General features: G+C 36.0%; 1 protein-coding gene across 2 annotated transcripts; it reads right to left on the reverse strand.

The window, feature by feature from the left end:
- Positions 1–13,323, reverse strand: LOC132307700 (vesicle-fusing ATPase-like). 2 transcript variants are annotated; one of them, XR_009482295.1, is made up of 21 exons: positions 12,903–13,323; positions 11,272–11,367; positions 11,105–11,186; positions 10,819–10,869; positions 9,206–9,376; positions 8,793–8,947; positions 8,570–8,678; positions 7,863–7,962; positions 7,690–7,745; positions 6,985–7,050; positions 6,787–6,869; positions 6,505–6,638; positions 4,662–4,872; positions 2,879–3,010; positions 2,745–2,805; positions 2,491–2,609; positions 2,311–2,398; positions 1,864–1,986; positions 960–1,025; positions 574–769; positions 1–453 (listed from the first exon to the last, which is right to left on the reverse strand). XR_009482295.1 is itself a non-coding variant. In XM_059805530.1 (20 exons), the coding sequence occupies exons 1-20, from the start codon at positions 13,070–13,072 to the stop codon at positions 626–628; spliced, it is 2,217 nt and encodes a 738-aa protein (XP_059661513.1). In that variant the 5' UTR covers positions 13,073–13,323; the 3' UTR covers positions 1–625. The 2 variants fall into 2 exon arrangements, 1 of the variants encoding a protein (XP_059661513.1); XM_059805530.1 differs by having other exon boundaries at positions 1–769.
- Between the last annotated feature and the right edge of the window lie 347 nt (positions 13,324–13,670).

A 13,670-nucleotide genomic window follows, 5' to 3' on the forward strand; every position in this document is an offset into this window, starting at 1 on the left:
TTTCAGCATAAAATCTCAAGTGGGTATCCATTAAGCATGGTGTGCAGAGTCCAATACATAACAACCTATCTTTGCGTACACATCTCAGTTCCAAGCCTGTTATGGAGGTTTGCAAGAGAAGGATACATGCATGCATTATTATAAGTAACTCAAGCTCATACAAACATATAGTAGAGCCACCTATTGCAATACAATATTGGAAATATTTGATTAAATATCTCAAAACCACAGAGACGTTCATGACACTCCAATCAACCACACTGGTAACCATAAAATCTTGTTTTAAGACCTTACTTGAACGGACAAGGATCTTCTCCGTGTCTTTTTCGGTCCAAGCCCTCACTAGAGTATACCACACACAAAGCACCGTGTTGTATGGCTGTCCGATAAAGGCTCGGATGGAAAAAGGATCAGAGAAGAACCGAGTCCTGAACAGACGAAGAAAACTCTCTCCTGGATGAACAAAGAAAACACTCAGCAAAAAGAGAGATACAAATTCACGCTTACATCCAGTCAATGATATAACAGTAGGAAAAAAGAGAAAAATAAATTTGTGAAGTGAAGATACAAAACTGTGGTTTATGCATAAATCTTGAGAAGTTGGGATGAGAAGCGCATTTCCACTCTAATATCGGACTATGTCCTGAAGGCAATCATAGAAATGAGCAATGTTGATTTTCTCTGTACCCGAATATATGGCTTCTGCTCCCCCGCCTTGTTCGCCTTGGGCGGCCATTTCAACTACCATGTAGAGCTTTTTGATTGGCATCTATAACACATTAAATAATCTAAGAGTGAGAAATCAAATCTTGTCATCTCAGTTCTTCTTGCCTACTCAGTGAACCTTTCCTAGTTCTATAACTTTATTCTGGTGTAGGCATTATGAATAGCTGAAAATGTTGTTTCTTTGGGAGGAGGGGAGGGGGACACAGAGAGAGCGGAGAGAGAGTAATGCTTACATCATTAAGGGCCTCGGCAGCGGCATCAATGTCATCCTGGGCAAAAACATTTATCTGCTGTAACACCTGTAGGGAAAGGAGAAAGATCATAAACAAAATAAAATCTCAATATACAGCATGTCATAAACTTGCATAGAATGATCCATCCACATTAATCAGTAATAGAAAATGAGAAAATGGATAACAGAGGCATAAAAAATAAGTAAATTAAATCATTGGTACGAAAATGAATATGATGTGTTCGTAGACGAAGTGTCTTGACATTCATGAGCAACCCATTACCCTAGGAGAAAAGTGATAATAGATTATAGATGTGCTTCTCCAGAAGAGAGTATTAATCTTTCATACTTCTTGCCTATATTTTAATAAAACAATGTAGATACCACAAATATATATATTTTTTTTGTAACAAGGAAACCTCCCAACCTGGTGACCTTTGGTATGTAGATACAACAATTTTGTTTATCAAGCATACATGTGGACATGTAAATAACTAATTTATCTCACACATGCACACAAAAAGGAATCAGAGGATCCTAAATAATAAGAGGCGCCTTATGATTTTCAGGCCCTAAAAGTGGTTCTTGATGGCTTTAATACCCTCACAAAACGTCTCACAAACAGGAAAAATGAGAAAAAACATCATCTTGAGTTTAAGAAGGCTGTTGATTTTGACCATTATCAAGAAGTTGTCGATAATTTTACTCAGTTGACTAAGTTTACCCAGTTACCTGTTCAGAGATTAAATAATAATAGCCCTGACTATAATGAAATGATAAAACAAATTCATGCATCATTTTTTTTTTTTGATAAGTATGCATCATTATAGATATAAACAAGTTCATGCATGAAACATAGTATAATAAGGCCAGCTAAATGATGGCAAATGGATACAATGATTTACCTTTTTAGCATCTTCTGTCTTTAATGTCGGAACATGGTACGTGACAGAAAAAGAATTACAAATGCCAATTGAATCCAAGAAATCCACCTCACTTGTAGTCCCAATTACCAAAACATTTTTCCCCTGAAGAGTTGTATAAATAAGAAAAAAATAAGAAAACTTCTTCAGAAAAGTTGGTGCACAATATGTTCATCATCATATAACAGCCGAAGAATAAGCCTTCACAGATAAGCCAAAAAAAACTGATCAATGACAACTTTGCCATTACAACTCTTCAGTACACCAAATCCATCTAACCTATGCAGGAATGGACTATTACTATAAAAACAGTTATTCAATTATTCCTAGAAAGGAGGGAGGGAGGGCGGAAACTAGAATCTTTTAGAGCTGAGCTAGGGTGAAGCCCATGCTGGGACTAAATAAATTGAGAATATATTTCAGAAAAACCTTCGGAGGAAACCGCTTGAGGAGGACCAACAACGTCTGAGAAATTATATTTGAAAAACGAGGTCCAATTGCAACATACTCCAGTAGCCTGCACCAAGGAAAACCAGAGACACCAATGATAATAATAGAGGCAAACGGAAATAAATCATCAACACATCAATCAATATCAGCAGGAGTCACCTTTCAATGTCATCAAGGACAATTACGCTTAATGGCGATTTATAAGCATCCTCAAACACCTTGACAATCTGGGCACATTTACTGCTTTCACTGAGCCCAATCATTGATTCAGCAGAAATCTATCCATGGGTAAAAGAACCAAAATCAGAAACATGAGAGACAGAGAGAGAGAGAGAGAGAGAGAGAGAGAGAGGAGGTGGGGGAATTAATGTTCCATGGGAATGGTCAACTGCACCATATGAGAAGGTACTTACAATCTTGACATAGGGAAAATCGCTGTCAATACCAACAGTAGCTGCCAGTGCAGTCTTACCACTGTCCAAGACAATAATGAGTTAGAGAAATGATATTTAATAAAAATAAAAATTAAAAATAAAAAGGCACTAACCTGCCACCTGGGCCTTCCAGAAGACAAGTAACAAGTGGGCTTCCTTTGCTCACCCTTACTTGCTCCGCCAGTAGCATAGTTCTTTTGTAAATGTGCTCATGTCGTCCTCCACAATCCACCATGCCATTCAGTCTGCAAGTAACATTTAGTTGTTTGAAGGTGAACATTATTGGAATAAGAAAATCGACCTGCTTTAGAAAAGCAAACTTGTTTGAGCTATATAATTGCACTAGAATAAACATGGCATGCCCAAAGCATTTATATGATACAGCATGATTTGAAAAAAATATTCAACAGAAAATCATGGACCTCTGTCTAATTTCTCAATTAGTTTTTCATTTAATCTGAAAGGAAGGTTTTAAGTTGGAATAAGATGTTCATAAAATAATTTCAAGAGAGAGGGAGAAGTAAAATCATCTTAGAAATAACAGAAACAAAAGGTGCACCATAAGCTCTGACGAGTCTCGTGAATGTGAGGGAGGGTATTGCATCTAGTAAAGTAGAACTAGCTTTATTTATGGATCTCACTGTAAGGAATCACAATCATCACATTGTTTGTAAATGTTGGTCATGATATTATATTAATACACCAAAAACTCTTAAACATACAAGTAGTATCAATACTAGTTTAAGCAAATAAAATATATTGACCCATTACATATTCCAATGACTCATCATACTTCCCATTGCACTTGTTATCGTATGTCAGATTGACTCTCTTGTCTGATGCAGGTCACAGCTTCAGTAAAAACAATCTTTACCAGGCTAATAACTGTAACCTTAAACGCAAATATCCTTGATAGCTAGAAGTAATTATACCTTTTGATAGGTAAGGAAGAAAAGAAAAGAAATCTCCCCACCACATACGCCTCCTGTGCTTACTACTGCTATTCAACGTCAAACTCAAGAGTTGGCTAAATAAAGCCCTAGCATCTTTTCTGAACAGCACTATGTATTTCCAATACACACAAGAGAGACATTAATGTATCTAGCACCAGTACATGCTCCACTTTAGAAGTAACAGACCAACTTGAGTCAGTACCACGTGGAATCCCATGAACAAATCCAGGAAAATGCAAAAAGAATCTATCTCCAAAACCGCTGCACTAGGATGTTCAGCTCCTATGGCTTTCACACCACACTTTCACCACAGTGCCACCTAGAAGGAAGGAGGTGCCCCCACCAACTTGTGCACAATTATTACCTGATTTGTGTATCACACTACATATGTTCTTTGGTGGGTCCACCAACCAGCAAACCAAAATTGTATTCCATTTTGCTATTGACTTGTAGGCCAATAGTTTGTGACACCCTCAGTTCTTGTGATAGGCCACAGTGCACACATTCCAAATTTCCAAAAAAGAGCCTATGAAGCCTCAAGGCCCTCAACTGGATGGGCTATACTCCAAACTATGATCTCAGGATTCCCCACTTAGCACTCATCTAGGATCTCCACAATAGCTTGGCACCTTCATTTTTGATAGATAATAAGCTTCAAACACTGAAACCAATCCCACCATTTGGAATCTATGTCAGCACTTCCTGTGCTACAATGGCTTGGGTGCCTTCTTTTTCTTTTGGGTCCAACAGTGTGGTCTACGTACCATAATCAGATGAGCTCTATCTAGCAATTTTGAGATCAAGGTCTAATTTGAGATGGAAGAATGATAAAGAAAGTACTACGAAATTCTAAGGTTATCATAGCAGAAAGAGCAACCGTTGAGTTAGATGAATCCATATAACAAATTAACAATGCAAGGAAAACTCTGAAACTTGGTGCTACCTGCAACGTTCAAGGTCATCTGTAGAAGCTCCAAATGCAGGAATAATTTCTTGAAGGGCATTCAAGAAATCATCCATTGTGACTTTTATACTTTCTTCATCCACAGGCTTAGTGAGGTCATCCATGTTTAATTGTCGGTTCAAAGCAAACGATACTGCACTTTTTACAACACCTTCAAGTTCTGCTCCACTGAAATTCTTTGTCCGAGCAGCTGCAACCAGAAAAAAGACATTCCTCTAAAATATGATACTAATTAATTCACTAAACACAAACCATTTACATTTTTAATACATTCTCATGTGGCATATATTTCTTATTTTGGCGAAGAAATAATAGTGAATACTGTTTCAACTACTACACTCTGTATTGACAATCTTTACCATTAAAAAAGTACATGCTGGACCACATCCAATCAGTGCATATATATTGGAGAATAGGATAGTTTATCAATTCAAGATATTAATATCAAAGCAAATCTGAGCACTAGACCATTTAAGTTGGAACTCGTGCAGCGATGTCATCCACATAAGTATCAAGGAAGCAGGAAGTAAGATGCAAATACAAAAGATACGGTTCCATGTGTCGAATTTAGTATTGTTATTGCCATTGGTACAAGAAGGGATCAAACAATAGATGCAATCAGGAAAAACAAGTTGCAAAAAATAATAATAGTAATAATTCATGAGAAAGAAAAAAAAAAAAAAAAAAAGTACATAATGATTTCACTACAAATGCCAATTTCACTAAAAGATGGCAAGGGTCAAGGTCAGCCTGTGAGACGATGGGGGTTAGGCTTCATTATCGAGAGGGAAACAGCCCGGATCACCAGCTTAAGCCCCTAAATGACCACTCAGTGATAAAGGAGGTAAGGAGGGAATTAACACATGATTCATGTACACAGGAGGTATGAAAGAGTAAAGCACTTGCACAGCCCATGCTCAAAGAACTGAAAAGCTCCCGAACCGACTTTGCAGTAATTAATCTACTCCAAACAAAGACAGAAGAATATTCCACAGCACCCATGATCCATGTGACTGACCAATGCATACAAGGTGATTGACACACTCTATCATCGACTTGCACATGCAACACCTGCTAGTCAAAATAGTACCCTTGCTCCTCAAATTTTCAATGGCCAATGACTCAATGTCTTCCCAAGCTACAAAGAAAGCAAAAACCCCCTCCTTAACTAAAAGTCCAAAACCTTCTCGTTGATACTCATTCCGGGGGAATCAAATAGTGCCCCGCTACATAGCTCCAAGTAAACAAATCTATAAAGAACTTCCCAATCTTGGTCTTTCCCTCCCTAATAGAAATCTCATACATCCTTTCCAAAAGAGAGTCAATAGTGCTGATTAATCATGCTAGTTCGTAATCAATTGGCTTAATAATCACTCTTATTCTACAGGGCCAACAAAAGGCCTCGTATCATTTATTAAAAAAATAATAATAATAAAAAAAATAAAAAAATCATTGAAAAAACAATCAAAATTCTTTCTAAGTTCTCTTACTGGTGAAAAAAATAGAACATTGTTTAATTCATGCCAATTGGAATGGACCACATTGTTAACTAATGATATTGCCAAAACTCATATGGCAAAACTGAGCCTACACTTCCTAAAAAAATAAATGAAAAGTAATTTTACCTTTCCAACCACAAAAAAACACAAATATGAAAGATTTTTCCAGACAAAGACATCCTAACTAATAACTCTTGAATCTAAGATTCTACAATCTGAGATAAAGAGGTTACCAGGCTATTTTATAGGGGAAGAGGACTGTTTGAAGGATAACTACCATAGCAACAACAATAACAAAATGACAGGATTCATAACTCACGTACCAAGCTCTTGCAAGTTAACATCTGGAGCAAGAAAAGAATTTTCTTTCATCTTATTTGTGTGAATTAGAAGAATTTGTAAGCGACCATTCTCATCAGGAAGGCTGATCTCCACTTGGACTTCCAAACGCCCAGGCCTAGAAACCAAATGAAAAATTAAGGGTAAAAAAATTGGGACAATTAAGAAAATTTCACTTAAAAGATTCCCAACAACAAGCAACTCTACATCCAGCTATAAGTTATAATTTAGCACAAGACGGAAGTGGTACAAGATATAAGTTTCACCTCAAAAGCGCTTCATCTAGCAAATCCTTTCTGTTGGTCATCCCGATAAGCAAAACATTATTCAGAGACTCAACACCATCTATCTAAATAGCAAGCAATTTCCAATTAGTTACTGTCATTTGTAAGCCAGGTGCACCACCAAATGACTCAAAATCTCCCAATTCATTCAACCACACAACTTGAGACCATTAAACCAACCTTCGTGAGGAGTTGGTTAACAATACTATCATGAACTCCAGTACCATCTCTAGTGGAACCTCTTGACTGCAAATGTGAACCAAATGAATAAATTGCATAACCAAATAAACTTTAAATAAATCAATTTATTGACAGGTGGCCATTAATGACAATTAACAAATAATCATAAGGCCAGGACAAGACCAAAGATATTGCAGCATGCCTAACAAATACATTAGCTCATAGAAAATTAAAAGAACAGATGAAGAAAAAATTTAACAAAATATTACCAGCAGCATAGAAGGAGCTTAAATCAATACGATTCCAGTCAAAATGCCTTGAGAGAGTATAACAGAGCAACGGATTTGACCAACTATGAAAACTATATGTAATTATAAATTGAATGAACCTAAAAATTGTTGGGATTTGGTTTGCTGATAGAACAATCAAAAGTTAACAGTTGTCAACAGAATAACATTCTCAAAAGATTAATCGTTATATAAATGTCAGCTAATAAAAAACTTTTGCTTGAGGTTCATGTTCTGGACTATATTATTATAATGAAAAAAAATTATATTTAAAAATACTGTTTTGTTTCTCAATCTATTTCCATCTGAAACTCAAACCTCCAAGGTTCTAATCAACAGTTACTTTCATGGTGCAACAACAAAAGTTAAACGTGCAACACAGAATTACTTTAGCTTCAAGAGCTTTGAAGGCTCATACCTTACAGATTGCATCAATTTCATCAAATATGATAACATGCAAGTCACTTTGATCACCTGAAGAGAATTCCATAAAAATGATGATATGTAAGTCACATTGATCAGCCGAAGAGAGGGAAAGAAAGTATTATATAAGGACAAAAGAAGCAAATCTGCCCACTATATACATCTTGCCTCGGGTTCTCTGGTCTTGTTCGGCATCAGCAAATAAATCCCTCACATTCTTCTCAGTTTCACCAACAAATTTGCTTAACACTTCAGGCCCATTGACAATCTAGAGTTGACACAATGATTGAACAAATTAAGCAAATATAAGTAGGAATTTACTGAGATAAATTGAGGAGAGGAGAAGAGCATGACATTAGCACATATATGAAAAAGATTGTTTAATCAGCTTTCAGACCTTCAAAAACCATAAAGAAATGAGTATGTATTGTGGCATGGCTGGACAAGACAGACACACATGTTCAGTTTCAAGTTAGCAACAGCCTGAAGCTCACAAAAGTGAGTTGTGGGTTGTCACTTGCCTTTGTGTACAAAATCTCAAGAACACTATCATTAAAATATAAGGAAGTGAGGAAAATAGCAACTCTAATATATAGGTTAAGACGCAATGCAAGCAAGATGCAATCATCCGAATCATCCCTACACTTGTTTAAGAAGCGAGAAAGATGGAAGTGGAATTTTTCAATATTGAAGGCCAAAATAATTATACATCAAAAAGGTTAATGTCACAATTTTTATCTTCAGTGAACATTTAACTAATAAATACTCACACACAAGATTTAACTAATTCCTATCATGAAAAGTATCTTATAACACAACCACAATAGCCTGTGGCATTTAAATACCAACAACCTATGAATGCTTCAGTTATATACCTTTGGATCCTTTCCATTCAACAATTTTCCAATCTGGCGAGCCATTAGAGTCTTTCCAGTACCAGGAGGTCCATAAAGCAGCATTCCCTTTACATGTTTGATGCCCAGCCTGAAACATATAATTTTTTTCCATCACAAAGCATAAGTGAATAAGTATTCTATCCATATATTTTTTAAATCAAAAGGTAAAGATGACAAAAAATTTGCAAGAAGACAACATTACTTATTCGTCACATGTGGAGGAAAAACTCTAGAGGCAAAAGCTCTTCGAAATATATCTGCAAACTCCGCACTTAAACCACCTATACCCAGTGACTGAAGATTAAACTCTTTCTGCTTGAAGATGTTGCTTCTAGCAGCTTCACGTTGGTTGACAATCTGTATTAAGCTCAGTTGTCACTTGACTATGATGAACTAATAGATTGCTCCAGCAAGGATAACTAAAAGCTACCATTTGTGGACAATAAAGCATCAATATAAAGTTAAAAGCATAGAGGAGAAAAGCAAACAAGCATAAAAGGAAAAGGAAGTTTCAGTAAGGCGCATAATCCATTCAAAGCTAGTTTTAACTGGAAAGCTAACAAAAGTATAAATGAAAAGACGAGTAAACACAGTGCAAGGAAAAGAAAGACATGCATTTATTCCACTGGAGTTTGACGCTTCAAAAACAATGTATGTGTCAGCTGAAATCATCCCTCTTTCTATACTGTTTGATTTTTCTCGCCCCTCTACAACAGCCTGATTTACTGTGAAGATATAACCATTGCCATGATACTCAAATGTTACCCTCTGCCCTGTTGTCATAACCTGCACATCATTATCCCTCTAAATAAATTTCTGAACAGTGTAAATCAGACGAACAAAGAGACAAAATACAGCATATGATTAATTGTCATAGTTAACTTGGTAAATGACTTAGAGAACGTTTAAAATATTCGTTGACTGAATGACTGATCCCCTGTTTCTATTCCTGATGCAGTATTGTTATATTAGTAAATTGTTGTTCTGACTACCATTCAGTGGGTCAATAGATGGCTCTGATGAAAAATACTGGAATTTCATCTAACTTGAGAGAAAATTTAAACAGAAGCATTGTAAATTTGATGTGCCGCCTAAAATGCTAATTTGATATTTGTAATACAACAAGAATAAATATTATAAGAAACAAAAGGGTGTTGAAATGCTTTATGACACGAATAATTGAATTTGAAGATTTTCTGTTTTTTATTAACAAAACTGATGACCACAAGCACAAGCACAAAACACAACTTACTCTTTGAACTTTATTCATCTTTGACCCTAAGCAAGATTTAGCAAAATATTCCATCTAGTTCTTACAATACATTTCTGAAGAGCAAGCATCTGCGATATATATAATATAATTTAGAAGTCATATATATTTGTTCAAATCTTAAACACGTCAACCAAGGACTCTATACAGCATATTAGCATATAAGATATAGTCTACAGTGGGATTAAATGTTCCAGCAAAGCAACAAAGAGATGAATTAGCTTTGCTGATACCCTATCAGAAAAGAAAGGAAATCATAGAAACTTTTTGAATACCAGGATGCTGGATAAACTTTAGGTAAGGGATGCAAATGAATCAAGCCAACCCAAGTATTAGCATGTTTCAAGCTCCTCAACAAGATTTAAGGGTGTCCAAGCTTGGCTCAAGCTCAAACCAACCTAAGAGATCTCTGTTCAGGCTCAGTTCAGCAAATCCTTGTTAAGCTCACAAGTTCCGCGGCTAAGCTAGGTCAATGGGTCAAAATCTTAAGAAAGTATAATTTCTTGAGCCATTTGACTAGAACTGATTGTAGTCGATTCACATATATAACCAAACTTTATACTTGAAAAAAGGTCAAAACAAAAAAAAAAGTGATGACACACCATGCATGATGTGAATGCAAGCTGTATGCTTCAGTACTCTTGTTCTACACCAAACATTGTGCTTATCAAATAACATATAGCCATCAAATTTTACATGAAGTTACATTAGCTTCTATCAACCCTTGTTCACAACCCAAATTAAGCTAAGCTTGGGCTTGAACAGGCTCCACCCGGTCATTAAATGAGTCCAAAGTTAAAGCTTGAGCTCTACTTGTTTATTATAGAAACAATTCGTTGGCAAAGCGAGTCTGACCTATTCATGGAAAGCTGGGTTCATATGTGTTCTACTTTAGGAAATATGCACCTCAATGAAATAGCATGTCTATTTATATATTAAGAGAAAATAAGAATCTTACTTGGTTGATAAATCTCTTCCTAAGTTGCTGAGCCAAAAGAACAGCATCAATCTACCAAATAAACATATTACAGTCATTCCTCTAGACTAAAGCATAAACTAACAGCGCAATAAGACAAAAAGCTCACAGAATATTGAATTGTGCATAAAATGTTTAGTGGTAATTATCCAACAGAATTCAATTCTTTCAAAGGAAAAAGAGAGAGAGAGAGAGAGAGAGAGAGAGAGAGAGAGAGAGAGAGAGAGAGAGAGAGGGAGAGCGAAGCAAATGCAGCGCGTGATCATACCTGCTCGTCTCTAGTCCCTTTTTTTACAAACTCCAACTCAAGAGTAACCACTGCTAGTTCGAAATTATCAGGTGGAACAAATCTAGTGATATTGTCACCATATAAACATCAAAAACTGGTGAAAATGCACCAACCACCACTGAAAATTTTGAAGAAGTTATACCAACCTGGTCACGGATACCGTGTCCCCAGTGGAAACTCTTGCATGGCGACGCTGAATGGCATTGAGAGCAATGTGGCCAATAGGTATGCTTTCGTAGGCAGTATGTTTTAGTTAAGGCAACAATGAAGTACATCTATTCAATAAATGTTCGAACAAAATTGTATCACTTTAACATTTTCTTACTTATACAGAGTTCAAAGATGTATAGAATAAACTTTCTTCACCTAAATTATATTATTTCATTGTACCTCCTAATGCACCAAGTATCCATGCAAAAATTGCACCCACAATCATGAACGAACCCATGCCAAGCAATATACCGTACAACTTAACAACAAGAAATATCCAGAAGAAGCAAAACAAGTTTACCATATCAGTGGTAGTTGCACCAATTAGCAGCTGCATCCACCAAAATCGCAGTCATGACAAGCAATAGATTCCATTTGTGACTATCATCACTCACTGCTACTCTTACAAGATAGAAGCAAGAAAAGGAAAAAGAAGAGAGGAATTTCTCAATAGCAGTGGGCTAAACCATCAGCTGCATCTCTAGATTATATTATGATATGGAGGATATTTTGATGTTTCAACCAAAACCAAAAAGGTTTAACAGGACTAAATATGATAATGTTGTGGAAATTTTAGACTTCTGGAGACATATCAATAAAGATCCACAACTTAATATTCAGGAAAGAAGTCATATTGTAAATCAAATATGAGAAATTTCTTAGATCAGTTGTTGGTCCATCGCCATTCTCATTGGCCATCTGTTACAGCTCCTTAAGTGAATTCAATTTGTCTTTAGTTATACCTACTTCTTTGTATGCAAGAGTGGGCTTGACGAGCTTGATACATCAAGGACCAAGCTGAGAAGAATGGGTCTCCTTTAATTCTTTTGGAATCCTAATAAAGAAAAGGACTAGAATGCCTATTTTGACTATGCTTGAATTGTTTTAAACATGCTGTGTCCTACTGCCATGACTACCTAGCACTTTTCCCTTCATATCTCTTTCTAGGTAAGCATTCAAATGGTAATCCCAGTTTTGGAAATAATTTGACACAAGTTCCTAAAGAAAACAGGCAGTCACTACCCAGCAAAACCAAAAATAAAAAATGAATATTGAACATGTTAAAGCATTTGTCAATGTAACTTAGCATTCTATATAAACAATGTAAGGTTCAAATAAATGAATTGGGCAAAAATGCAAATTGATTGAATATCAGCTATTCAAACTACTTATCAATGTGATTGCACTAGAACCCAATAACCCAACAATTTGAGTAGAAAAAACGGCAGTGGTTCCATTGCTAATTTGCTGATTTTAGTTGTTTCGTGAAAGAAATAACAATCAACTCAATCAAACCCTTGTACAGGTATATGGCAGAGTTGAGCTGAATCTTCCATTCAATTATAAATTAAACACGAGAAAATGAAAAAACAACCAATCGATTTCCTTTCCCTTTCTATAACTATCCAGGCAACTAGTCAAACAAAAATACAGTACACTACATTCACCAAACAATCAAAAACAGAACAAATTAACGTTCATACTGATGAAAGAGTCAGTAGACTAGAGTAGAACAACACAAGCACAAATACCTACTCATGTGAAAGACACGAAGAGAAAAGGATATGATAAAGATAACACAAACGTATCAGCAACCAGAGCAAGAAAGAGATTGGATCCGGGGACAGAGAAGTTCCTGAGATCCAACGGCGAGCAGTAGGCGAAATTGGTGTAGGCTAGGTCTTTTGCAGGCGTGTTCGTGACGATCATGGCCGCTGAGGCTGATCTCCGTGCCATGGTGAGTGAGAGAAACAGAGAGATCGAACACTGAGAAATATAAAGTGTTTTTGCTTGGCTTCGAAGGAATGGAGAGAAGGCGGTGAATGTACAGATGTTCGGGTTTATCCGATGGTTTATGGGTGGGCCGCTTGTGCGTTCGGGCAACAACTTTCAAGGGTGGAGACCGGAGAGTCAAAAGGTCCGTGTCTGGTTGAGTCGGAGTCGATTTAAGCGCGTAGAGAATACTCGCTGCATGGAGATAGTTTTCAGAGTGAGTTGCAAAAATTCAACTCAACTGTTTGAGTTTTTTGCAATACTTTATTCGTCCCCATTTAAGTATCGTTTAGGAAGAGCACGTGGGGACGTGCATTGTATACTTAAAAAAAAATTAATTAATTTGTCTTTTTAAATTTTAAAGATTTAAGTTTAAAATTTTAAATTCGACATATATAAAATATATTATTTGAAAAAGAAAAATGAATTATTATTTTGGGACGGATAAAAAAGAAAGAATGATATTCCCTCTGTTTTTAAATAAGTGTCATATTTTCTTTTTTTGTCTATCCTAAAATAAGTGTCCACTTTCTTTTTTTCAAATAATATATTTCACATCATT

This window comes from Cornus florida, unplaced genomic scaffold (assembly GCF_030987335.1).
Source record: "Cornus florida cultivar Cherokee Brave unplaced genomic scaffold, ASM3098733v1 CherokeeBrave_3.0.0_Hap2_Chr05, whole genome shotgun sequence".
NCBI lineage: Eukaryota > Viridiplantae > Streptophyta > Magnoliopsida > Cornales > Cornaceae > Cornus > Cornus florida.

Coding starts and splice junctions, on each gene's coding strand:
- LOC132307700 (XM_059805530.1), bottom strand. CDS start 13,072: ATGGCACGGAGATCAGCCTCAGCGGCCATGATCGTCACGAACACGCCT. Junction 4,873..6,504: donor TGTTAACTTGCAAGAGCTTG/GTACGTGAGTTA, acceptor TTCTGGTTGCAG/CTGCTCGGACAAAGAATTTC. Junction 2,610..2,744: donor ATTTTCCCTATGTCAAGATT/GTAAGTACCTTC, acceptor ACCCATGGATAG/ATTTCTGCTGAATCAATGAT.